Here is a 27,357-nt window from a genome sequence, read left to right on the forward strand (position 1 = left end):
TCAACAGAAACCTTATAGGCCAGAAGGGAGTGGCATGATATATTTAATGCAATGAAGCAGAAGGGCCTTGAACTAAGAATACTCTACCTGGCAAGGTTATCATTTAAATTTGAAGGAGGGATTAAACAATTTTCAGATATTCAAAAGCTGAGAGAATTTAACTCCCACAAACCACCTCTACAGTGCCTTTTGGAGAGACTGCTACAGGTGGAAGTGTTCCAAACTCTAAATAGATGTCACTCAAGGGATAGACAAGAAGTACAGAATATGCTTCATAACATACAAAGAATGGAGGAGGAAGAAAAAGGAAAAGGAGGAAATAAAAAAGAACCTTTAGATTGTGTTTGTAATAGCATAGGAAGTGAGTTAAATTAGACTCTCATATAGTAAGGGAACTATCCTTGAACATTTGGTAACCACGAATCTAAAGCCTGCAATGGCAATAAGTACATACCTATCGATAATCACCCTAAATGTAAATGGTCTGAATGCACCAAAAGACATAGAGTCACTGAATGGATAAATAAACAAGACCCATCTATATGCTGCCTATAAGAGCCTCACTTCAAACTCAAATACATACACAGACTGAAAGTAAAGGGATGGAAAAAAGATATTTCATGCAGCAAATAGGGAGAAAATAGCAAGAGTTGCAGTACTTGTATCAGACAAAATAGACTTTAAAACAAAGAAAGTAACAAGAGACAAAGAAGGACATTACATAATGATAAAAGGATCAGTTCAATATCTATGCACCCAATACAGGATCACCTACATATGTGAAACAAATACTAACAGAATGAAAGGGGGAAATAGAATGCAATGCATTCATTTTAGGAGACTTCAACACACTGCTCAATCCAAAGAACAGATCAACCAGACAGAAAATAAGTAAAGAGGCAGTGACACTGAACAACGTATTAGAACAGATGGACTTAATGGATATGTACAGGACACTCCATCCAAAAGCAACAGGATGCACATTCTTCTCAAGTGCACATGGAACATTTTTCAGAATAGATCATATACTAGGCCACAAAAAGAACCTCAGTAAATTCAAAAAGACTGAAATTGTACCAACCAGCTTCTCAGATCACAAAGGTATGAAACTAGAAATAAATGACACAAAGAAAACTAAAATGCCTATAAAAACATGAAGGCTTAACAACATGCTCCTAAATAATCAATGGATCTATGACCAAATAAAAACAGAGATCAAGCAATATATGGAGACAACAATAATTCAACACCCAAAAATCTGTGGGATGCAGCAAAGTCTGTGCTAAGAGGGAACTACATTGCAATACAGGCCTACCTGAGGAAAGAAGAACAATCCCAAATGAATAGTACAACCTCACAATTAATGAAACAAGAAAAGAAAGAACAAATGAGGTCCAAAGTCAGTTGAAGGAGGGACATAATAAAGATTCGAGCAGAAATAAATAAAATTGAGAAGAATAAAACAATAGAAAGAATCAGTGAAAGCAGGAGCTTGTTCTTCAAGACAATAATCAAAGCAGATAAACTCCTAGCCAGACTTTTCAAGAAAAAAAGAGAGTCTGCACACATAAACAGAATCAGAAATGAGAAAGGAAAAATCACTATGGACACTACAGAAATACAAAGGATTATGAGAGAATACTATGAAAAAATGTATGCTAACAAACTGAATAACCTAGAAGAAATGGACAACTTTCTAGAAAAATACAACTTTCCAAGGCTGACTCAGGAGGAAACAGAAAATCTGAATAGACCAATTATCAGGAAAGAAATTGAATTGGTAATCAAAAAAGTACCTGAGAAGAAATTCCTGGACCAGATGGTTTCACTGCTGAATTTTATCAAACATTTAGTGAAGACCTAATACCCATTCTCCTTAAAGTTTTCCAAAAAGTAGAAGAGGAAGGAATACTCCCAAACTCATTCTATGAGGCCAACATTACTCTAATACCAAAACCAGGCAAAGACACCACAAAAAAAGAAACTTAAAGACCAATATCTCTGATGAACTTAGATGCAAAATACTCAACAAAATATTAGCAAACTGAATTTAAAAAAAGTCAAACAGATCATCCATCATGATCAAGTGTGATTCATCCCAGGAATGCAAGGATGGTGCAACCTTTAAAAATCCATCAACATCATCCATTACATCAACAAAAAGAAGGACAAAAACCACATAATCATCTCCATAGATGTTGGAAAAACATTAGACAAAATTTAACATCCATCCATGATACAAACTCTCAACAAAATGGGTATAGAGGGCAAGTACCTCAACATAATAAAGGCCATATATGACAAACCCACAGCCAACATTATACTTAACAGCGAGAAGCTGAAAGCTTTTCCTTTAACATCGGTAACAAGACAAGGATGCCCACTCTTCCCACTTTTACTCAACGTAGTTCTGGAGGTCCTAGCCATGGCAATCAGTGAGTACAAAGAAATAAAAGGCATACAGATTGGCAAGGAAGAAGTCAATCTGTCCCTGTTTGCAGATGACATGATATTGTATACAAAAAACCCTAAAGACTCCACTCCAAAACTTCTAGATCTAATACCTGAATTCATCAAAGTGGCAGGATACAAAATACATACACAGAAATCTGTTGCATTCCTATACAGTCATTATGAACTAGCAGAAAAAGAAATCAGGAAAACAATTCCATTCATAACTGCATCAAAAAGAATAAAATACCTAGGAATAAACCTAACCAAGGAAGTGAAAGACTTATACTCTGAAAGCTACAAGACACTCATGAGAGAAATTAAAGAAGATGCCAATAAAGGGAAACACATCCCTTGCTAATGGTAGGAAGAATTAATTTTGTCAAAATGGCCATTCTGCCTAAAGCAATCTACAGATTCAATGCAATCCCCATGAAAATACCAATAGCATTCTTCAATGAACTAAGAGCAAACAGTTCTAAAATTCATATGGAGCCACAAAAGAGCCCGAATACAAAAGTAATCCTGAGAAGGAAGAATAAAGCAGGGGGAATCATACTCCCTAACTTCAAGCTGTAATACAAAGCCACAGTAATCAAGACAATTTGGTACTGGCACAAGAACAGACCCACAGACCAGTGGAACAGAATAGAGAGCCCAAATATAAACCCAACCATATATGGTCAATTAAGATATGATGAAGGATCCATGGATACACAATGGGTAAATGACAGTCTCTTCAACAGCTGGTGTTGGCAAAACTGGACAGCTACATGCAAGAGAATGAAACTGGATTATTGTTTAACCCCATACACAAATGTAAACTCAAAATGGACCAAAGACCTGAATGTAAGTCATGAAACCGTAAAACTCTTAGAAAAATATATAGGCAAAAATCCCTTGGACATAAACATGAGCAACTTCTTCATGAACATATCTCCCAGGCAAGGGAAACAGAAGCAAAAATGAACAAGTGGGACTATATCAAACTAAGAAGCTTCTTTACAGCAAAGGACACCATCAGTAGAACAAAAAGACATCCTACAGTATGGGAGAATATATTCATAAATGACATATCCAATAAGGGGTTGACACCCACATTATAAAAGAGCTCATGCACCTCAACAAACAGAAAGCAAATAATCCAATTTATAAATGGGCAGAGGGTATGAGCAGACAATTCTCCAGAGAAGCAATTCAGGTGGCCAACTGGCACATGAAATGATGTTCCACATCCCTAATCATCAGATAAATGCAAATTAAAACCACAATGAGATATCACCTCACACCAGTTAGGATGGCCAACATCCAAAAGACAAACAACAACAAATGTTGGTGAGGATGTGGAGAAAGGGGAACCCTCCTACACTGCTGGTGGGAATGCAAACTAGTTCAAGCACTGTGGAAAGCAGTATGAAGGTTACTCAAAATAGAAATGCCATTTGACACAGGAATTCCACTCCTAGAAATTTACCCTAAGAATGCAGGGGCCCAGTTTGAAAAAGACATATGCACCCATATCGCAGCAGTATTTACAATAGCCAAGAAATGGAATACAAGGTAAGTGCCCATCAATAGATGAATAGATAAAGAAGATGTGGTATATATACACAATGGAATACTATTCAGCCATAAGAAAACAAATCCTACCAGTTGCAACAACATGGATGGAGCTAGAGGGTATTATGCTCAGTGAAACAAGCCAGGTGGAGAAAGACAAGTATCAGATGATTTCACTCATCCGTGGAGTGTAAGAACAAAGCAAAAACTGAAGGAACAAAACAGCAGCAGACTCACAGAACCCAAGAATGGACTAACAGTTGCCAAAGAGAATAAGGGGCATTACAATTAGCACACATAGTATAGCAGTGGGAGGGCACGGGGAAGGCAGTATAGCAAAGAGAAGACAAGTGATTCTATAGCATCTTACTGCACTGGTGGATAGTGACTGTAATGGGGTATGTGGTGGGGACTTGATAATGGGGGGAATCTAGTAACCACAATGTTGCTCATGTAATTGTATATATTAATGATACAAAAAAAAAATCTATTCTGAGGACCACCTAGATGTTTCTGCCTGCTCATAATTAGAGTCACTTTAACAAAGATAATCCACTACAGGAGGTAGAAAAATAAGTCAGCTACAAGATGTGCACCTTAGTCTGTGATATATAGTTGAAGCTTGTATAAGTGGTGAATTTCTCAAAACCTTACTAATGAACTCTTTTTCCATTTTACTCATGGATCAGTCATACTCTGCCAGATTCTATCAGGAGTGTATTAGAGAGATGGTCCAAGCATTATTCCAAGCTAAGGAAATAATTTATTATCCTAAACTAGTAATGGCCTAAAGAAATTACTGAAGTTGTCTTCTTTTTTTTTTTTTTTATTGAAGGGTAGTTGACAACAGTATTACATTAGATTAGTTTCAGGTGTACAACACAGTGATTCAACATTTATATACATGATAATGATAATTCTAGGTACCAGCTATCACCATATCAAGTTGTTACAATATTTTGACTATATTCCTTATGCTATACATTACATCCCGGTTACTTATTTATTTTACAATTGGAAGTGTGTTATATATATATATATATATATATATATATATATATATATATATATATTTGTGAGGGCATCTCTCATATTTATTGATCAAATAGTTGTTAACAACAATAAATTTCTGTATAGGGGGGTCAATACTCAATGCACAATCATTAATCCACCCCAAGCCTAATTTTCGTCAGTCTCCAATCTTCTGATGCATAACGAACAAATTCTTACATGGAGTACAAATTCTTACATAGTGAATAAGTTACATGGTGAACAGTGCAAGGGCAGTCATCACAGAAGCTTTCGGTTTTGTTCATGCATTATGAACTATACACAGTCAGTTCAAATATGAATATTCATTTGATTTTTAAACTTGATTTATATGTGGATACCACATTTCTCTATTATTATTATTTTTAATAAAATGCTGAAGTGGTAGGTAGATACCAGATAAAGGTAGAAAACAGAGTTTAGTGTTGTAAGAGAGCAAATGTAGATGATCAGGTGTGTGCCTGTAGACTATGTGTTAATCCGAGCTAGATGAGGGCAATAAACATCCATGTATGTAGAAGATTTCTCTCAGAACATGAGGGGGGAGGTCCTAAGCCTCACCTCTGCTGCTCCCCATTTTCTCACCAGATGGCCCCCTGCGACTGTGCCTGTCTTAGGTTGTTCCTCCCTTGAGGAATCTTACCCGTCTCTGGCTAACCAGTCATCTTCCGGGGCCATACAGGGAAATGTTAAGTTGGTAAGTGAGAGAGAAGCCTTATTGTTTGAAAAGGTTAGCTTTTTACTTCTTTGCATATTTATGCCCTGTGGCTTCTATGCCCAGCATTTGTCTTGAGGTGTCTTTACCACTTGGAAGAATTATGATACTCGGTAAATTCGACATGTGGCACGAGTTCTATTTAAAGGTTGTGATTAGGTAGGAAGAAGAAAAGCTATAGAAGTAGCAGGCAGAAGAAAACCTGGGAAGATTGATTATTTCTTTGACATATCTTCTTGTAGAGTATGAAGTTGTCTTCTATTGCTTGAAATTTACTATCCATTATTCTGAAACTAAAGTTGTTAATACTTGTGAGATACTGGCAAATTATTAAATGGATGATGCTAAATAACCACACCTAACTAATTAATTAATTCAACTTGGATTGTGGTGGAAAGGATGTATACTGTACTTACCCAGCCATAGCAGAACGCATGTTTCCTTAAAATCAAGATTCTGTAAGTAGTGTGATTGTCTTTTAATGGGAGCTCAGCTAAAGTGAGTATTGCCTTGGCTAAAGTGAATATTCAGTTGCAACAATCTATTTCTTGGCTAACTTATATTTTGTTCTGGTGAAAATCTTATTTACATGTGTTTTAATATGGCAATCTATTGCATAGGAAGTAGGTAGGGCATAAATAATAAAAGCAAGAAACCATTTTGAGTATTTATGTTATAGGCACCTGTTTTAAGGCATTTGCATTCATTATTTCTTTTGGTCTTCACATTGGGAACACGAAAGAAGTTATTGTTATAGTCATTACCCTCACTTTATAGATGAGGAAACTGAGGCCCGAGAGACCAAATAACTTACCCAAAGTTCACAGTCAGTAAATGATAGAGCCCAGATTTCAAACTCAGGCAGTCTTACTGCAGAGTTGGTGCAGTTAGTCACTGTGTAATTAATTAGGGAAGTAAACTGCCTAGAGGGCATTAACACTTGAAGCTTCCAACACTATCCTCTCAACATCAGATATTAAAATTATAACTCATCATGCCTCTGTATTCCCCCAATACACCAAACCAACCATGAAGATATTTTCTATTCTGCCAGTAGCATCACTGTTCTCTCAAACATCTAAGCTAGAAACTTTGAATTACCTCTGACTTACCCACTGTCCTTTTCACTTATATGCAACACATCAATCAAAGAGGGCAGGTAGAATCTTGGCCATGAAAAGTTTTGTGTCATGAGTTTCTGCTGGGACAGAGACCAGCAGTACTATTTTAATATTTCTGTTTTACATGATCAAAAATAGAGAATCCGGAAATTTTGGAAATGCTCATATTAAAGAAGCCAATAAACCGTTATATACCAGCCACTTTCCAATTAAGTTATTAAATGATGAGATACAGATTAAACAACGGTATTTTTTTTATCAGCTGTATTATTTTATTAGCTGTATTACTTAAACTATAGGTAGTATTTAAAAAACAGGGTACATAATTTGGCAGTAAAATAGGATTAAAGTTCAATATTTATATTTGTTGCAGAAACCTTTATTTGCCACTGGTAAAGTGGCTGGTCCTGGGGCGAGTCCTCCCTGTGGCTCTCAGTATTTTCCGAAGCAGGGCTGGGTGTCCTGCTGTCTACCCAAAAAAAGAACTGCAAATCCCAGAATGCACTTCCCCCTCTTTCCCGCGAGAATCCCGTAGGGGTGGCTCGACCAATCCCTTCACGTTGGGTCTGTGTCATCGCCCAATCCGAAGGCGAGTGAGCGCCCTGAGGCGGGAGGCGGAAGGCGCCCTAGATTTGAAATTAGGACAGTGGGCGCGACTGGGAACTGGGTCTTGGAGACCGGCTGTTGGCCGGGATCGGCACGCGTCCTGCGTCGAGAGGGCGGCGGGGCTCGGGCCTGCGGGAGAAGGTAAGGGGGTAGCAACTGGGCTGGGCTCCCCGACCCGCGCGGCTCTGTAAGGGGAGGGATTCGTATTTCGGGATCGGGCTTCGCGGGGCGGGCAGCCGGGCGGGCAGCGACGGGCCAGGGGCGATGCCTGTGGGCCTCCTGGGACGGCCTCCCGAGGGTAACCTCAGTTAGGTTTGGGGTGGTTCTAGCGTTGGGGAGGACCGGAGGAGCCTGGGGTCTTACAGAGGACACTGAGGCCCAGAGTCGAAGCAGTTTTAATTTGTGCAGGTCCTGGGCCACGCCCACTAACATCCGGCTCCAGCTTCCGCTGAGCGCTGCTTCTCCGGGTCTGGGGCGGCAGGGAGACGCGGTGGGGTGGGAGAGCGTTTTCTGTGGGAGAGGGTCTCGTCTGCCCAGGGCCTGTGATCCAGGCTGGGACTGAAGGGCCCCAGAAGTCGCCGATTTTGCTTGTGGGTAAACGGCACCATAGTTACTTCCCGAGAGTCGTCGGGCCGTGTGTCTGTGCAGTCACACTCCTGAGATATCTTGGATTCTTAACTGAATCTTAACCAAAGACCAGGTAGCTTGATCTACCCAGGAATATGCAGAATTAAAAGTAAGTTAGAGACTTTTTAACTTCATAGCAAAGGTCATGCTTCCAAAATATGCTTAATTGGAGTTTGTGGATATTTTATTTCAGTAACTGTTAAAAATACAATGTTCTATTTGTTTTGTAGCGTTTTCTTACAAAATGGTAGAGGATGAACTGGCACTATTTGATAAAAGCATAAATGAATTTTGGAATAAATTCAAAAGCACTGTCAATGACACCTCCTGTCAGATGGCGGGCCTAAGAGATACCTACAAAGATTCCATTAAAGCTCTTGCAGGTACTAAAGTTGCAACATGTTTTTGTTCTTGCTTGTTTTTTAGTGTTACTTCAGCTGAATTGAAACTTAAATTTCATTTTCTCTTTCAGAAAAGCTCTCTGTGAAATTAAAGGAAGAAGAACGAATGGTTGAGATGTTTCTGGAATATCAAAACCGTATGTGCAAACTAGATCACAGAGTTCTAAAATTAAATACCTGTATGAAATCCCTCATACAAGTAAAACTATTATGTGTGTGCATATGTATGTGTGTGTATATGCACATACATACATGCGTACATATATATATATATTTTTTTAAATTTTATTTTGGTATCATTAATCTACAATTACATTTTATAATTTGTAATTACAATTACAAAAACATAATTACAATTATGTTTACTAGGCTCCCCCCTTCACCAAGTCCCCCCCACATACCCGTTCACAGTGTCCATCAACATAGCAAGATGCTGTAAAATCACTAGCTGTCTTCTCTGTATTGCACAGCCCTCCCCGTGCCCCCCCACTATACATGTTAATTGTAATGCCCCGTTTCTTTTTTCCCGCCCTAATCGCTCCCTTCCCACCCGTCCTCCCCAGTCCCTTTCCCTTTGGTAACTGTTACTCCATTCTTGGGTTCTGTGCTTCTGCTGCTGTTTTGTTCCTTCAGTTTTCTTTTGTTCTTATACTCCCCATATGAGTGAAATCATTTGGTATTTGTCTTTATCCGCCTGGCTTATTTCACTGAGCATAATACCCTCTAGCTCCATCCATGTTGTTGCAAATGGTAGGATCTGTTTTTTTCTTATGGCTGAGTAATATTCCATTGTGTATATGTACCACATCTTCTTTATCCATTCATCTACCAATGGACATTTAGGTTGCTTCCATATCTTGGCTATTGTAAATAGTGCAGCGATAAACATAGGGGTGCATCTGTCTTTTCAAACTGGAGTGCTGCATTCTTAGGGTAAATTCCTAGAAGTGGAATTCCTGGGTAAAATGGTATTTCTATTTTGAGCATTTTGAGGAACCTCCATACTGCTTTCCACAATGGTTGAACTAATTTACATTGCCACCAGCAGTGTAGGAGGGTTCCCCTTTCTCCACAACCTCGCCAACATTTGTTGTTGTCTGTCTTTTGGATGGCAGCCATCCTTACTGGTGTGAGAAGATATCTCATTGTGATTTTAATTTGCATTTCTCTGATGACAAGCGATGTGGAGCATCTTTTCATGTGTCTGTTGGCCATCTGAATTTCTTTAGAGAACTGTCTATTCAGCTCCTCTACCCATTTTTTAATTGGATTATTTGCTTTTTGTTTGTTGAGGTGTGTGAGCTCTTTATATATTTTGGATGTCAACCCTTTATCGGATCTGTCATTTACGAATATATTCTCCCATACTGTAGGATACCTTTTTGTTCTATTGATGGTGTCCTTTGCTGTACAGAAGCTTTTCAGCTTGATATAGTCCCATTTGTTCATTTTTGCTTTTGTTTCCCTTCCCCGTGGAGATATGTTCAAGAAGAGGTCACTCATGTTTATGTCTAAGAGATTTTTGCCTATGTTTTCTTCTAAGAGTTTTATGGTTTCTTGACTTACTTTCAGGACTTTGATCCATTTCGAATTTACTTTTGTGTATGGGGTTAGACAGAGATCCAGTTTCATTCTCTTACTTGTAGCTGTCCAGTTTTCCCAGCACCGTCTGTTGAAAAGACTGTCATTTCCCCATTGTATGTCCATGGCCCCTTTATCAAATATTAGTTGACCATATAAGTTTGGGTTAATGTTTGGAGTCTCTATTCCGTTCCATTGGTCTGTGGCTCTGTTCTTGTGCCAGTACCAAATTGTCTTGATTACTGTGGCTTTGTAGTAGAGCTCACCCCCACTTTATTCTTCCTTCTCAGGATTGCTTTAGCTATTCGGGGTCTTTGGTGTTTCCATATGAATTTTTGAACTATTTGTTCCAGTTCATTGAAGAATGCTGTTGGTAATTTGATAGGGATTGCATCGAATCTGTATTTTGCTTTGGAAAGGGTGGCCATTTTGACTATATTAATTCTTCCTAGCCAGGAGCATGGGATGAGTTTCCATTTGTTAGTGACCTCTTTAATTTCTCTTAAGAGTGTCTTATAGTTTTCAGGGTATAGGTCTTTCAGTTCCTTGGTTAGGTTTATTCCTAGGTATTTTATTCTTTTTGATGCTATTGTGAATGGAGTTGTCTTCTTGATTTCTCTTTCTGTTAGTTTATTGTTAGTGTATAGGAAAGCCACAGATTTCTGTGTATTAATTTTGTATCCTGCAACTTTGCTGAATTCCGATATTAGCTCTAGTAGTTTCAGAGTGGAGTGTTTAGGGTTTTTTATGTACAATATCATGTCATCTGCAGATAGTGACGGTTTGACTTCTTCTTTACCAATCTGGATTCCTTGTATTTCTTTGTTTTGTCTAATTGCTGTGGCTAGGACCTCCAGTACTATGTTGAGTAACAGTGGGGAGAGTGGGCATCCCTGTCTTGTTCCCGATCGCAGAGGAAAAGCTTTCACCTTCTTGCTGTTCAGTATGATGTTGGCTGTGGGTTTATCATATATGGCCTTTATTATGTTGAGGTACTTGCCCTCTATACCCATTTTGTTGAGAGTTTTTATCATGAATGGATGTTGAATTTTGTCGAATGCTTTTTCAGCATCTATGGGGATGATCATGTGGTTTTTGTTGATGTGGTGGATGATGTTGATGGATTTTTGAATGTTGTACCATCCTTGCATCCCTGGGATGAATCCCACTTGGTCATGGTATATGATCCTTTTGATGTATTTTTGAATTCGGTTTGCTAATATTTTGTTGAGTATTTTTTGCATCTATGTTCATCAGGGATATTGGTCTGTAGTTTTCTTTTTTGGTGGGGTCTTTGCCTGGTTTTGGTATTAGGGTGATGTTAGCTTCATAGAATGAGTTTGGGAGTATTACCTCCTCTTCTATTTTTTGGAAAACTTTAAGGAGAATAGGTATTATGTCTTCTCTGTATGTCTGATAAAATTCTGAGGTAAATCCATCTGGCCCGGCAGTTTTGTTCTTTGGTAGTTTTTTGATTACCGCTTCAATTTCGTTGCTGGTAATTGGTCTGTTTAGATTTTCTGTTTCTTTCTGGGTCAGTCTTGAAAGGTTGTATTTTTCTAGGAAGTTTTCCATTTCTCCTAGGTTTCCCACCTTGTTAGCACATAGGTTTACATATTACTCTCTAATAATTCTTTGTATTTATGTTGGGTCCGTTGTGATTTTTCCTTTCTTGTTTCTGATTCTGTTGATCTGTGTTGACTCTCTTTTCCTCTTGATAAGTCTGGCTAGAGGCCTATCTATTTTGTTTATTTTCTCAAAGAACCAGCTCTTGGTTTCATTGATTTTTGCTATTGTTTTATTCTTCTCAATTTTGTTTATTTCTTCTCTGATCTTTATTATGTCCCTCCATCTGCTGACCTTAGGCCTCATTTGTTCTTCTTTTTCCAATTTCGATAATTGTGACATTAGGCCATTCATTTGGGATTGTTCTTCCTTCTTTAAATATGCCTTTATTGCTATATACTTTCCTCTTAAGACTGCTTTTGCTGTATCCCACAGTAGTTGGGGCTTTGTTTTGTTGTTGTCATTTGTTTCCATATATTGCTAGATCTCCATTTTAATTTGGTCATTAATCCATTGATTATTTAGGAGCGTGTTGTTAAGCCTCCATGTGTTTGTGAGCCTTTTTGCTTTCTTTGTACAATTTATTTCTAGTTTTTTGCCTTTGTGGTCTGAAAAGTTGGTTGGTAGGATTTCAGTCTTTTTGAATTTACTGAGGCTCTTTTTGTGGCCTAGTATGTGGTCTATTCTGGAGGATGTTCCATGTGCACTTGAGAAGAATGTGTATTCTGTTGCTTTTGGATGTAGAGTTCTATAGATGTCTATTAGGTCCATCTGTTCTAGTGTGTTGTTCAGTGCCTCTGTGTCCTTACTCATTTTCTGTCTGGTGAATCTGTCCTTTGGAGTGAGTGGTGTGTTGAAGTCTCCCAAAATGAATGCATTGCTTTCTATTTCCTCCTTTAATTCTGTTAGTATTTGTTTCACATGTGTTGGTGTTCCTGTATTGGGTGCATATATATTTATAATGGTTATATCCTCTTGTTGGATTGAGCCCTTTATCATTATGTAATGTCCTTCTTTATCTTTTGCTACTTTCTTTATTTTGAAGTCTATTTTGTCTGATACTAGTATTGCAACACCTGCTTTTTTCTCTCTGTTGTTTGCATGAAATATCTTTTTCCATCCCTTGACCTTAAGTCTGTGCATGTCTTTGGGTTTGAGGTGAGTCTCTCGTAAGCAGCATATAGATGGGTCTTGCTTTTTTATCCATTCTATTACTCTGTGTCTTTTGATTGGTGCATCAGTCCATTTACATTTAGGGTGATTATTGAAAGGTATGTACTTATTGCCATTGCAGGCTTTAAGTTTGTGGTTACCAAAGGTTCAAGGTTAGCTTCTTTACTATCTTACTGTCTACCTTAACTCACTTATTGAGGTATTATAAACATGGTCTGGTGATTCTTTATTTCTCTCCTTTCTTATTCCTCCTCCTCCATTCTTCATATTTTGGGTGTTTTGTTCTGTGCTCTTTAGGAGTGTTCCCATCTAGAGCACTCCCTGTAAAATGCCCTGTAGAAATGGTTTGTGGGAGGCAAATTCTCTCAACTTTTGCTTGTCTGGGAATTGTTTAATCCCACCTTCATATTTAAATGATAATCGTGCTGGATACAGTATTCTTGGTTCAAGGCCCTTCTGTTTCATTGCATTAAATATATCATGCCATTCTCTTCTGGCCTGTAAGGTTTCTGTTGAGAAGTCTGATGATAGCCTGATGGGTTTTCCTTTGTAGGTGACCTTTTTTTCTCTCTGGCTGCCTTTAGTACTCTGTCCTTGTCTTTGATCTTTGCCATTTTAATTATTATGTGTCTTTGTGTTGCCCTCCTTGGATTCCTTGTCATGGGAGTTCTGTGTACCTCTGTGGTCTGAGAGGCCATTTCCTCCCCTAGTTTGGGGAAGTTTTCAGCAATTATTTCTTCAAAGATACTTTCTATCCCTTTTTCTCTCTTCTTCTGGTACCCCTATAATGCGGATATTGTTCCTTTTCGATTGGTCACACAGTTCTCTTAAAATTCTTTCATTTCTGGAGATGCTTTTATCTCTCTCTGCATCAGCTTCTCTGCGTTCCTGTTCTCTGCTTTCTAGTCCATTAATGGTCTCTTGCATCTCGTCCATTCTGCTTTGAAGTCCTTCCAGAGATTGTTTTATTTCTGTATTCTCCCTCCTTAGTTCTTGCATATTTCTCTGCAAGTCCATCAGCATGGTTATGACTTTTGTTTTGAATTCTTTTTCAGGAAGATTGGTTAAATCTATCTCCCCAGGTTCCTTCTCAGGGGAAGATGTAGAAGATGTCGAAGATGTCTGGGTTAGTCTTGTCTGGATCAAATTTTTTTGCCTTTTCATGTTGATAGGTGCAGTGGTATGCTATTGACTCGTCTGTCAGCTGGGAGAGCCAAGACTCCACTTGCTCCTGGCCTTTCTTTTCTGTGACAACGGCGACCCCTAGCAGCTTGTGTTGGGCAATTGCGCGTAGACTGGGTCTGTTTCTTGCCCAGCCACTATGGAGGAAGCTCCCTTGCTGTGGATGTTGCCAGGCTCAAGCTGCTGCTCTGCTATGGCAGGACGCCGGAGTGGGAACAGACGGTGGGGAGGCTGTTTATCGCTGTGAGGGGTCTCAGAGCTGCTGCCCAGGGGGTTAGTGCGCCCGGAGTTCCCCAGGATTCCCAGCTGCTGGGCTAAGTGTCCCTAGATGCTTCCGTCCAGCTGTGGGGTCCCTGTCCCTTGAAGACTTTCAAAAAGCACTTGCTTTTCTTTGTCCCCTGGGTGCCGACTGCGGCGACCCGCTCACAGGTCTTACTGTCCTGCTTCCCTAGTATCTAGCACCTTACACACTGTGTGTCTGCACTCCAGTGCAGATGGCTGGGGTTGGCCGTTTAGCAGTCCTGGGCTCCCTCTCCCTCCCTGCTCCGACTCCTCTCCTCCTGCCGGGAGTTGGGGTGAGGGGCGCTTGGGTCCCACCAGGCCACGGCTTGTATCTTACCCCCTTCGCCAGGCTCTGGGTTCTCGTGGGTGTGGATGTGGTCTGGCTGTTGTCCTGTATCTTCTGGTCTCTCTTTTAGGAATAGTTGTATTTGTTGTATTTTCTAAAACATGTTTTTGTGAGGAAATTCTCACTGTCCTACTCACGCTGCCATCTTGGCTCCGCCTCTCGGTAGATCATCCTATGTTATACCTTCCTCTTCTCCCGCCTTTTGGAACAGATTTATCAACACTTTGTTTAGTACTGTTTTTTTAAATGTTTTATAAATGGCATCATTTTGCATGTGTTCTGTACCTTTTTTTCACAGCATGCTTGTGAGATTGGTTTATGCTGATGTGTAAATGCCTATATTTTTAGAAAACAAGTTTGTTTTCCTCTGGAAATCAGGCTGGGGTTTGAAAAGCTGCTCTTCTCTCAGCTCTTTGTGGGGAGGGCCAGTAGCCTTGATAGTTTTTCTTCCTGTTTTTCTGCTGTTCTCATTTCTACCATTCTCCAGATTATCCAGAATGGATAAGTAGCTTTTATTGAATTCTCACACACAGATCACAGACTTATGTCTACAAGCCATATTCCACTGGAGATACTAAACTTAGTGGCACCATGTTTTAAATACTATTAAATCGGAATGTCTTTACATGGGGCATGTGCTCTTTAATCTACCTCAATTCCCCACAGTTCCTTTTGCGGTGCTTTGCTTTGCTCACTTTACTTGTTATCTGACCCCTGAAGACATTTGATATTGAAATTCCTGGTAGGCTACTATGCTAGACTTTTACCTATGTTTGCTTCTAAGCTGCCCTGAAGCTTCCATGCCCTTTCAGTGTTTTTCTCATCTCTGTAACCATAAGCAGAAAAGAAGAACACTTATGTTTGTGTGTTTGTAAACACTCTTAGTTTGTAGATTCCCTAGGGATTAGAAAATTAAGTTTGAAACTTTTGACTACTGTTTGAGTCTCAAAGTGTGCTCTTAAAGGTTATCAGTAGTGTGAATGTATGCTCTAAATGGTCTAAGATCTAAAAGCAATATCAATTTTTTTCTTAAAATAAAAAAGAGTTTATACTTGAACAGATATTTACCTAAGTTCAGTTAATTCAGTGAAAGTTTTAGTGCAGTTTGCCAAGCACCAATGTGACAACAATGTGTAAGTTAAAATCTGCCGACTGGTCACAATTTAGTGAGAGATACAGACTGGGAAACAACAACTGAAATACATTATGCTATAATAATGAAGTGGTGTTAAAGTGAGCATAGAATCCTTTGATTTTCAAGAAGGCCAGTCTAAAAGGAATATGCCTGTATGCTGCAGGAAAGAAGTCAGGGGAAGTAGATGTTGAAAGAAAGGGAGGTGATAATTAGTTGAATAGCAGGGAAGGAATCTGAATTAGCCTTGGGTTGGAGAAGGAGCTACTGTTCTTCTGGCAGGAGAGAAGGTACTGATAGAGATATATTTGGGGAGTAGAGAAGTTTGAGAAATTATTCACTCATTACATATATGTTGAGCAACTTTTTTGTGCCAGGTACTCTTCCAGAAAAATACTGCAGAGAACAAATTAGCCAAAAATGCTGGCCTACCTGGAACATCTGTTCCTCCTGTTTATCATAAGGAGGAAGATAATCTGTTGGAAGTCAGAGGCCTTTACTATGAGCCAGACTCTAAAACGGTCTTAAATCCTGAAATCTGTATGAGAGAGATTATCCCTATTTTGTAGTTGAAGAAATTAAAGCTCACTGAGGCTAAGAAACTTGCCCAAGGTCCTATATTTGGTAGATAAACAAGGGGTAGGATTGCACCGAAAATATTTGCTCTTTCCAGTGTACCCTAATACTGACCTTACCACATGGAAGGAGAAGTGCAAGGGGGGTTTATGGTGAGTAGTAGTTTGAAATATCTGCCCTGGAGAATAACAGAGACAGCCAACAATGTACACATAAAATAGTAGCTATGCAGTATCATGGGCCCTTATATTTGTATTGGCACAAATCCACACAGTTTTTCAAATGTTACAATAAAAACATTCATATATGGCATTTATATGTCCCCTAATAGTTTAAAAGCTTTCACATTATTGGATAAAATAACCTTGTGAGGTAAATAAAGGGGGCATCCATTATTATCCCCATTTTAAAAATGAGGAAAAGAGTCCCCAGTGTTGGGATTTGACCAAGGTCCTTCAGTCACAATTTAGGAGCCAAATTGGAACTGACCACTTTAAATCTGCATCTTTTTTGCCTTACAATTCTGAATTTCCTTTAAAAAGTAGCATTTTTCCATAGCAGCCACTATGGAAGAGTATGGAGGTTCCTCAAAAAATTAAAAATAGTACTACTATATGATCCAGTAACTTCACTTCCAAATATTTACCCAAGGAAAACGAAAACACTGACTCAGAAAGATATATGCACCCCTATGTTCACTGCAACATTATGTACAATAGCCAAGATACGGAAACAACCTGTGTCCATCAAAGAATGAATTGATAAAGGAAGCGTGACATGTAAACAGTGGAATATTACTTAGCCATGAAAAAGAATGAGACCTCTTGCCATTTGTGACAGCATGAATAGACCTTGAGAGCATGATGCTAAGTGAAGTAAGTCAGAGAAAAACAGGTGCTATATGATCTCTCCTGTATGTGGAATTTAAAACCAAAAACCAAATTTATAGATACAGAGAACAGATTAGTGGTTGCCAGAGGGAGCAATGGCAGGGAGAGAAATGAGTGATGTTTCTTTGTTTAAATAATTTGAAGTTTTTAAAAACCATTTTTCTTTCTGGTAATTCTGATAAAAATTTCATTTTTAAATTATACTTGACATAATGTATGATCATGTCCAAATTTGGAAAAAATTACAGAAAAGTAAACAAAAAATCTGTAATGTTAAGAACCATATTTAACAAAATGACTTTCCAGTTTTTACTTTTCATGTGCTATGTAGTTATTTTTAAACATAATTGTCTTCATGGTATATGTGACTTTGTATCATTTTTCTTTTTTCCCACTTGGAGAGTATTTTTCCAAATTTCTGAATTCTTAGAAAATATATCCTACCTTATTGATATACCATATTTATTTAATAACTTACTAATTAGACATTTAGGATGTTTTCAGTTTTTCACCATTATAAATTACACTGAAAATAATTTTTTGTATAGAAATACTTGCACATGTTTTGTTTTCTTAGGGTAACTTTGTAAAATGAAATAACTGGGCCAAAGGACATGAATATCCTTAAAGACTTTTGTTTTGCAATGTCAAAAATACTTTCCACAAGGACTCTAGTATGTTGCATTCCATAACACCAGCCATTATTTTTGTAAAACTGTTGTAATAAATGAAAATTGGTATGTTATTGCTTTATTTGCATTTCTGTGATTACTATTGAGGTTAAAACTATCATATTTATTTACCACCTTCCATCTTTGTTTCCTCTGTTTATTCCTTTGTCTCATTTTGTCTTAGAAATTTATATTTGTGTCTTCCTTAGATTACGAACAGTAACGCCTTGTTGGGGAAAGATAGTTTAATGGTCAAAAGGATTGTCTTTGAAGTCAAAACCAGATTTTACTGCTTTTTACATCCTAGCAAATAAAGCTTTGGGCCAGTCACTCAACTACTATCTTTTTCCTCTATTTGTAAAAAAGAGAGTAAGACCTACATAATTTATTATGGTGAAACTGAAGTAAATTTATAGAACTATAAGGTGCTGAACAAAGTACTTTGTGTATAGTACAGTTTTATACTTAATTGAACTGAGTTTTTTCACCTTTTTAAAATTTATTAGCATAATGTAAAAAGCATGTATATACCCTTCTCTTTGAGTTTCTTTTGCCTTTGAATAAGATCTTTCCCCATAGAACTAATTTTCTATTCATAGATACTGCCATTTAGGTTTTATAAGATTTCATTTTATATTTATATGTTTAGTAAATGTGGAATTTATTTTGGATTTCAGCACTATTTGGGGAACAAACTACCTATTGATTTTTGATATTTCATCACATTAATTTCCTAAATATACTGATGTATGTGTGGGAATGTCTTTTTTAACTGAGCTGTACATCAGGTTCTTCAACTAGTCCCCCACTGTTGTATTAATAGTGTCACAGTCACAGATGTTAAATCTGATAGGGCAAGTCCCTTTCATTATTTCCTTTTCTTGTTTTCTTATCTATTCTCACTGGTGTATTCATCAGACTAATTTTATAGTTACTTTTGTTAGATCCTCCTTTTCCCTTCTCTCCAAATTCCATTGGCACTGCACTAAATACAGAAGTGAATTTAGGAAATATTGATATCTATATAATTAGAAGCATAAAATGTCTTTCCATATATCCAGGTCAAATATATGTCTCAGACAAATTTTGCATTCTCTTTCACACAGAAACTGGGTATTTCTTGATGTAGGTTATTCCTAAATATTTTGTTTGTTACCAGTGTATAAGAGGTTTCCCTTTCCCTTCCTGCTTGCCTTCCGCCCTCCCACTCTCTCTCCCTTCCCTTCTTTCTTTTTGGTGTCTCCCAGGATCATGTGTATAGCGTTAGAATCGGCTGTCTCACTAAGGTGCTGTGGGCAACGGTCTTGGATCTGGTTGACTTTGGTGGTCAGTGTTATTTATTTATGCATTTATTTGAAGGGGAGAACAGAGCTGCAAGAGTCATGATCTGATTTTCTATTTCTTGGTTTAACTTGATAGTCTCATCTTAACAAAGATTTTGTCTTACAAATAGGACAAATAGGAAAAAAATAGATGAGGATTTTTTTCCTTTTACAAATTTTGACTCATTAGGAAATGCTTATCAAAACATTCTTCATTGTGTGAAAATCAGTATTTGGTCTTTTCTTAGATACTGGAGAGCAAAGCATACATTATCTGGCTTACGCTGTGTTTCTTACAGAGATCTGTAGACAGAATAAGCTCATTCAAGATAAAAAAGACAACTTGTTAAAGTTGATTGCTGAAGTAAAAGGCAAAAAGCAGCAGGTGGAAGTGCTAACTGCAAATATCCAGGATCTTAAGGAAGAATATGCAAGGAAGAAGGAAAGTAAGTTTCCAGTTGTCCATGTATTTAAAACATTAATCTAAATTTTAAGTGGTAGTGGTTCACAGTTATGTGTATCTTGCCTTCTCTCCTCTGCCAAAAATGGATAAAATACGTGAGGGGCATAGCCAGCCACTCATCTCTGCAAGATGTCTATGAAGTTAGCTAAGTGGGTTTTCTTTTCTTTTTTTCTACTTGTGGGTCCTTTTGATTTCTGGTATAACTAGAGTCATAATGAAATTGATATGGGAGTTTAAGCAGAGGTGGGGAGACAGTTTCACTAAATAAGATATTCCTGGAGAAGCCATAGTATAACTGACACAACAAATGTATAGGTCACACATTCTCTACCAGGCCCTATGTAATAAGCGCACACTATGCTGCAAGTCTGTCTAAAAATCTTCAACTTTCAAATGTGTGTGTGTTTTTTTTTTTTATATCATAGCTATTTCCAGTGCTAAAAAGTCTAATGAAGAGAGGTTGAAAAGGCTGCAGAAATCTGCAGACTTGTATAAAGATCGACTTGGACTAGAAATTCGAAAAATTTATGGTAAGCATATTAATGTAAATAAGACAGACAATTAGAAAGGTATATCTTTTCTAAGAGGAGAATTTTAAAATATTTTTACATAAAATAATGGCCACATTATTAACTTTCTGGGAAATAGGAAAAATATACAAAATTTTTATTACCCTAAGATAATTACTGATGTCTTATTTATCATCCAGTATTTTAATAAATGTATTTTTGTCATGATTGCCAACTTACAAATAACTGTTGTTCCTTGTCTTTATTGATCAGTATTTCTCCTGCCTTCACATGGTAGCTTTAAAATGATGGTGTAATAATTCATTCCATTAATGTATCATAATTTATTCATTCTTTTATCTATTGTTTAATACATGTATCACTTCTAACTTGACATTTGGATTCTGCCTGTTTCTCAGTTTTAGAAATACTACAGAGAATATAGACTTCTCCTTTTTTTGTGCGTATAATTTCCATGGAATTCCCAGAGAATAATTGCTAGGTTAAAGCATATAAACATTTTAATGACTGTTACATGTAAATGTGGCAGTTTGCAACACTGTTTACTAGGTTAGGAGTCCCCAAGATCACCATCAGGTTTGGTGATTTGCTGGAAAGACTTACAGGATTCAGCATATAGTCATATTCATGTCTCAAATTTATTGAAGAAAAAGTGGACAATGAAATCAGCTCAAAAAAGGCACAAGGAGCAAAGTCTAGAGGAAACAAGCTTCTCAGGCACAAGTTTATAAGAGCTCTAAGTGGAGTCATACAGGGTGTGCTTAATTCCTTCAGCATTGAATTGTGACAATACATGTGAAGTGTTGTCTGCTGGGGTAGCTCATTAGAGACTAGAAGCTTGTGCTGGTTTTCTCTGGACTTCACCTCTGTATGTTTTCCCCTTGCTGATTTTGCTCTATCCTTCTGCTGTAATAACCTGAGTGCAACTATGTGCCGAGTCCTATGAGTCCTCCTGGTGAATCTTCAAATCTGGGGTGATCTTGGGGACCTGTAACACACCATCCAAGGACCAGCTTTCAGGCAGGCCTTTCCAAGATTCCAAGGATAACAGTGTCAGGCCTGCCCCCTTATTTATTTCATGCATACCTTTACATGGTGTAAAGAGTACCCATTTCATTTTATTCTTCCCAGAACTTTATTTATTTTAAGTTTGGGGGTTTTTTGGCAGTTGACTAAATGTAATTGGATCATTTTTTTAAAAGCTCATTTCTTTGATTATTAATGAAAAAGTGACCATTTTTTTCTGTTTGTTTACTAATTATATTTCTTTGTCTTCATTCACATATCTATTAGTTGTGGGGTATTTTTACCCCTTACCTGTTGGAATGAGCTTTTAATAAAAAATATTAACCTTTTGATTAGCAGAGTTAATATAAGGGCCAACTCTGAACTTTTGACCCATTAGACTCTATATTCACTGTCATCCTGTGTTTTTTTTGTTTAGTTCTGTTTCAAAACCAGTTTTAAAACTCAGGAAATAATCCTGAAAGTCAGGAAATAATCTTTTAAAGAAAGAGACAACCCAAATTAAACCCTTCCTTTTACCTGAGTATCTTGTGGAATCTTTTTTGCTTGGCATATATCTCTCCCATTACTATTAACAGCTTAAAAAATCTTGTGTACTGATGTAATTAACTTCATTTTTAATACAAATGTGAGGCAAATTTTTTCAAAGCTTCTAAAGATTTATTTTTATAATTAAAAACATTTTTTATGAGATTTCCTAAATTTTTATGCTGCAGAACAAAACTAAAGTATGTGTTGAGTTTCTACTTTGTGGCTGCCATTTTGAATTTCTACCAAGCATTTATTTCCTTTGGGGAACATTTGGAGATCTTTTGAGAAAAAGGCTTTAAATCCAGATAACTGTGTAAAAAAAGCCAAATTAAATTTGTTAAACAATACATTTTTTTAATTGTGGTAAAATATATTGACACAGAATTTTAACTACTTTGTATTGCAGTGTTGTGTAACCATTACTACTACCTATTTCCATCACCACAAGCAGAAACTCTGTACCCATTAAACAGTAACTCCCCATTCTCCCCTCCCCCAACCCGTTAACTTCTAATTGACTTTCTGTCTGTATGAATTCACCTGTTGATATAAGTGGAATCATACAATATTTGTCCCTTTGTGTCCATTATTTTACTTAGCATAATGTTTACAATGTTCATTCATGTTGCTGCATGTATTAGAAATTCATGCCTTTTATGACAATAATATTCCAACTGTATGTAAATACCACATTTAGTTTTTTCATCTGTTGGTGGACACCGGTTTTATCATCACCTTCTGGCTGCTGTGAATGTCATGAACATGGGCATTATTGTCTGAGTCTCTATTTTCAATTATTTTTGAATGTATAAGTATAAATGTAACTGCTAGGTCATATTATAATTCTTCATTTAAACTTTTTGAGGAACTGCCAAATTTTTCCCACAGCTATAGCACCACTTAAAATTTCCATTTGCAATGTAAACAGGTTCTGATTTCTTTTGTCAGTATTATCATTATCAACACTGTTCTTTTCTTCTCTTTTAAATTTTGTTTTCTTACAGCCTTCCAGTAGGCATGAAATGATATCTCATTGAAGTTTTGGGTTCCATTCCCCCAGTGATTAATGGTGTTGAGCATCTTTTCATGTGCTTTTTGCCCATTTGTATCTATTCTTTGGAGAAATGTATATTCAAATCCTATGTCTAATTTTTAATTGGGTGTTTTTTTCTTTTTGTTGGTCTGTTGTAGGAGGTTTTTTATATTCTGTATATTAAGCCCATATCAGAGAGATGATGTGCAAATATTTTCTCCCATTTTATAGGTTATCTTTTCACTCTCTTGGTAGTATTCTTTGAAGGACAAAGGTTTTTAATTTTGGTGAACTCCAGTTTATCAGTATTTTTCTTTTGCTTGCTTTTGCTTTTGGTGTCATATTTCAACTACAGTACATTTTAAAGCAGATTTATAACTTACACATTTGGAGATGTTGGCTTAATGAATGTATATACTTAGTAGTGTAGATACTGATCATAGAGGTTAGAAAGCTCATCTCCTTTGAGAGCTTTGGCACAATAAGACTTTCTCACACTAAATAATTTAATCTCTTTGTTCAGGTGATAAATTACAGTTTATATTCACTAATATTGACCCTAAGCATCCTGAGAGCCCCTTTATGTTTTCCCTGCACCTAAATGAAGCAAGGGAATATGAAGGTATGTACTCCTATCTTTTAACTGTATTTAAGATTGGCGTCACAAAATGTTATTTGAATTAGAATATGAAGAAAAGTACTATCTCCATAAGCTATTGCTTTTTGTCAAGTCTTGCTTCTTGGATATTATTTTCTAAAGACTGTGAGTATTGTTTTGAGTTATAGATATTATCCAGGAGCCTTAATATTAACCTTTTCTGGATGGCACAGTGCCACAGTGGCAGAAAAGTCTAAAAGACCAAAAAGATCACTGCATTTCATATGCAAGTATGAATTATCCTTTTAGAGAGCTTAAAAGCTAAGGCTATAAAGGATATGACTGCCTCAATGTGAGAACTATAAACTTACTTAAGTAGCTGATTTTAAAATCAAATGTAAAATCATCAGAATGTGGTAATTTATTTTCCCCAAAATCAATTTTTAAAAATTATCCCATCCTGAAAAATCACACACATTGATAATTCAGTTTCATTACTGATTCTCTAGGAGGCCAGAAGGTCTTTGATTTATGGGGAATATACATAATTGGTAATAGTGACTGACAGGAGAGTGGAAATATGTTTTTGTCTCTTAATTATTCTTCTAATGCCCCTTTCAAAGTAATCCTTAACTTACTGAAATTCAGAAAAATGATTCTCAGCTCTTTACACATGTTCTCATCTTACAGCACTTACAGCAGATACGTACTTGTGAACTGCTGAGTGAGTTGGCTCCTTAATATGCTCTGGTGACTCAATTCCTAAACTAATGAGATTTATATTTTAGGAATCTAGTTTACAAATGTTGGCTTTTTTTTCTCTCTAGGTGAATACTTTTTAATCTAATGAGGTCTAGATTTAAAAAAAAAAAACAAATAAAAAAATGTCTTACCTAGCTTTTCACAAAATTGAATATCCTCTATTGCTGCATAGTGTCATAGTATTTGATAATGTTTTAAAATAGAATATATGGTATACATTTTGAACCAAGTACTTTTTGCTATTCTTTCTCTGCTTTGATCATGGGCCTTGTTTCCTAAGCAATCTCTACCAAATACCTGGAAATCTGATATGATTGAATTTCTTCCCCCTGGAAAAAGGAAAGATAGATCATTCCTTTCCTTTCATCACCTTCACTGGACACTTGCTCCCAATATGCATATACCATCTGGTACAACTTCTGAGAGACCTGTACTGTTATTTGTGATGTTGAGTGTCATTTGATTAGTGACTGTGTAAATAACCACTTTCAGAAGGGCAGCCACATTTTCTAACGATCTCCATTTCACTTGTAAAACTTTAGATATTTTTCCCATAATTATAGGTTACTAAGGGTTGGCATTGCAAGGTGTCTTTTTGATCTAATGGTCAGAAACTAGAGGCAGGTCAAAGTTCTCAGAGAAAACTGACTCGATAGTTTAAAAACCTGTTCAAACAGTTCAGAGAGTTAAAATGAAACATATGGGAAAGATGATGGGAAATGAAGGGCATTTTTTCACTAAGCTCCTCAGTCCCTTGGCTACCATCTATTTAAATTTAAAGCAAGATTATAGTATTTTAAGATTTGAATATTTAGAGATAAAGGAAAGGTCCAAGAGGTAGTTAGGATATGAAAATCATGTGTATCTATTATTCTGTCTTCACCATTTCATTAAGTAAAGTTGAAATTATTTGTATCAGGTGTGAAAGCATCTAAATTAGAAACACATCTCTTCATAAAAAAATTCACTCAGATTGTCCTTTTTTTTTTTTTTTTTAGTGTCAGATAGTGCTCCCCATCTTGAGTGCCTAGCAGAATTTCAAGAGAATGTGAGGAAGACCAACAATTTTTCAGCTTTTCTTGCCAACATTCGGAAAGCTTTTACTGTTATGGTTCATAATTAATGGATAAATAGCATATAAGAACTGTTGTTTTCTTCCCTATCATTTATTCTCATTCTTCATTCCTTGCCTATAATCCTTTTGTATTTTTGTAACATTTCTGTCAAGTGTGTTTATTTTAATTAAAGTTTTAGGAAATAAAACTTACGAAGTCAAATGTCTTTTTAAAATGAAAATATTTTTAAAAATATATATTATATATCATTTTTTTTGTATCATTAATCTACAATTACATGAAGAACATTATGTTTACTAGGCTCTCCCCTACCCCAAGTCCCCCCCACAAACCCCATTACAGTCACTGTCCATCAGCATAGTAAGATGTTGTAGAATCACTACTTGTCTTCTCTGTGTTGCACAGCCCTCCGCTTTCTCACACCCCCCACATTATACATGCTAATCGTAATACCCCCTTTCTTCTTCCCCACCCTTATCTCTCCATACCCTCCCATTCTCCCCAGTCTCTTTACCTTTGGTAACTGCTAGTCCATTCTTGGATTCTGTGATTCTGCTGCTGTTTTGTTCCTTCAGTTTTTCCTTTGTTCTTACACTCCACAGATGAGTGAAATCATTTGGTATTTGTCTTTCTCCGCTTGGCTTATTTCACTGAGCATAATACCCTCTAGCTCCATCCCTGTTGTTGCAAATTGTAGATTTGTTTTCTTCTTATGGCTGAATAATATTCCATTGTGTATATGTACCACATCTTCTTTATCCATTCATCTATTGATAGACACTTAGGTTGCTTCCATTTCTTGGCTATTGTAAACAGTGCTGTGATAAACATAGGGGTGCATCTGTCTTTTTCAAACTGGTGTGCTGCATTCTTAGGGTAAATTCCTAGAAGTGGAATTCCTGGGTCAAATGGTAAGTCTATTTTGAGCATTTTGAGGAACCTCCATACTGCTTTCCACAATGGTTGAACTAATTTACATTCCCACCAGCAGTGTAGGAGGGTTCCCCTTTCTCCACAACCTCGCCAACATTTGTTGTTGTTTGTCTTTTGGATGGTAGCCATCCTTACTGGTGTGAGGTGATATTTCATTGTGGTTTTAATTTACATTTCTCTGATAACTAGTGATGTGGAACATCTTTTCATGTGTCTGTTGGCCATCTGAATTTCTTTGGAGAACTCTGTTCAGCTCCTCTGCCCATATTTTAATTGGATTATTTGCTTCTTGTTTCTTGAGGTGCATGAGCTCTTTATATATTTTGGATGTCAAGCCTTTATCAGATCTGTCATTTACAAATATATTCTCCCATACTGTAGGGTGCCTCTTTGTTCTATTGATGGTGTCCTTTGCTGTACAGAAGCTTTTCAGCTTGATATAGTCCCACTTGTTCATTTTTGCTTTTCTTTCCCTTTCCCAGGGAGATATGTTCATGAAGAAGTCGCTCATGTTTATGTCTAAGAGATTTTTGCCTATGTTTTTTTCTAAGAGTTTTATGGTTTCATGACTTGCATTCAGGTCTTTGATCCATTTCGAATTTACTTTTGTGTATGGGGTTAGACAGTGATCCAGTTTCATTCCCTTACATGTAGCTGTCCAGTTTTGCCAGCACCATCTGTTGAAGAGACTGTCATTTCCCCATTGTATGTCCATGGCTCCTTTATCATATATTAATTGACCATATATGTTTGGGTTAATATCTGGGTCTCTATTCTGTTCCACTGGTCTGTGGCTCTGTTCTTGTGCCAGTACCAAATTGTCTTGATTACTGTGGCTTTGTAGTAGAGCTTGAAGTTGGGGAGCAAGATCCCCCCCGCTTAATTCTTCCTTCTCAGGATTGCTTTAGCTATTTGGGGTCTTTGGTGTTTCCATATGAATTTTTGAACTATTTGTTCCAGTTCATTGAAGAATGTTGTTGGTAATTTGGTAGGGATTGCATTAAATCTGTATATTGCTTTGGGCAGGATGGGCATTTTGACTATATTAATTCTTCCTAGCCAGGAGCATGGGATGAGTTTCCATTTGTTAGCGTCCTCTGTAATTTCTCTTAAGAGTGTCTTATAGTTTTCAGGGTATAGGTTTTTCACTTCT

At 37.1% G+C, this 27,357-nt stretch overlaps 1 protein-coding gene across 3 annotated transcripts; it reads left to right on the plus strand.

The window, feature by feature from the left end:
• Nucleotides 1–7,492: 7,492 nt before the first annotated feature.
• On the plus strand, nucleotides 7,493–25,519 carry SPC25 (SPC25 component of NDC80 kinetochore complex). 3 transcript variants are annotated; one of them, XM_036888039.2, is made up of 7 exons: nucleotides 7,493–7,644; nucleotides 8,361–8,513; nucleotides 8,603–8,668; nucleotides 19,552–19,698; nucleotides 20,141–20,245; nucleotides 23,359–23,457; nucleotides 25,194–25,519. In XM_036888039.2, exons 2-7 carry the CDS (start codon nucleotides 8,375–8,377, stop codon nucleotides 25,316–25,318), a joined length of 681 nt encoding a protein of 226 aa, XP_036743934.2. In that variant the 5' UTR covers nucleotides 7,493–7,644; nucleotides 8,361–8,374; the 3' UTR covers nucleotides 25,319–25,519. The 3 variants fall into 3 exon arrangements, with proteins under 3 accessions (XP_036743934.2, XP_036743936.2, XP_036743935.2); XM_036888040.2 differs by lacking the exon at nucleotides 7,493–7,644 and adding an exon at nucleotides 7,950–8,239; XM_036888041.2 differs by lacking the exon at nucleotides 23,359–23,457.
• Nucleotides 25,520–27,357: the final 1,838 nt, after the last annotated feature.

This window comes from Manis pentadactyla, chromosome 6 (genome assembly GCF_030020395.1).
Source record: "Manis pentadactyla isolate mManPen7 chromosome 6, mManPen7.hap1, whole genome shotgun sequence".
Classification (NCBI taxonomy): domain Eukaryota; kingdom Metazoa; phylum Chordata; class Mammalia; order Pholidota; family Manidae; genus Manis; species Manis pentadactyla.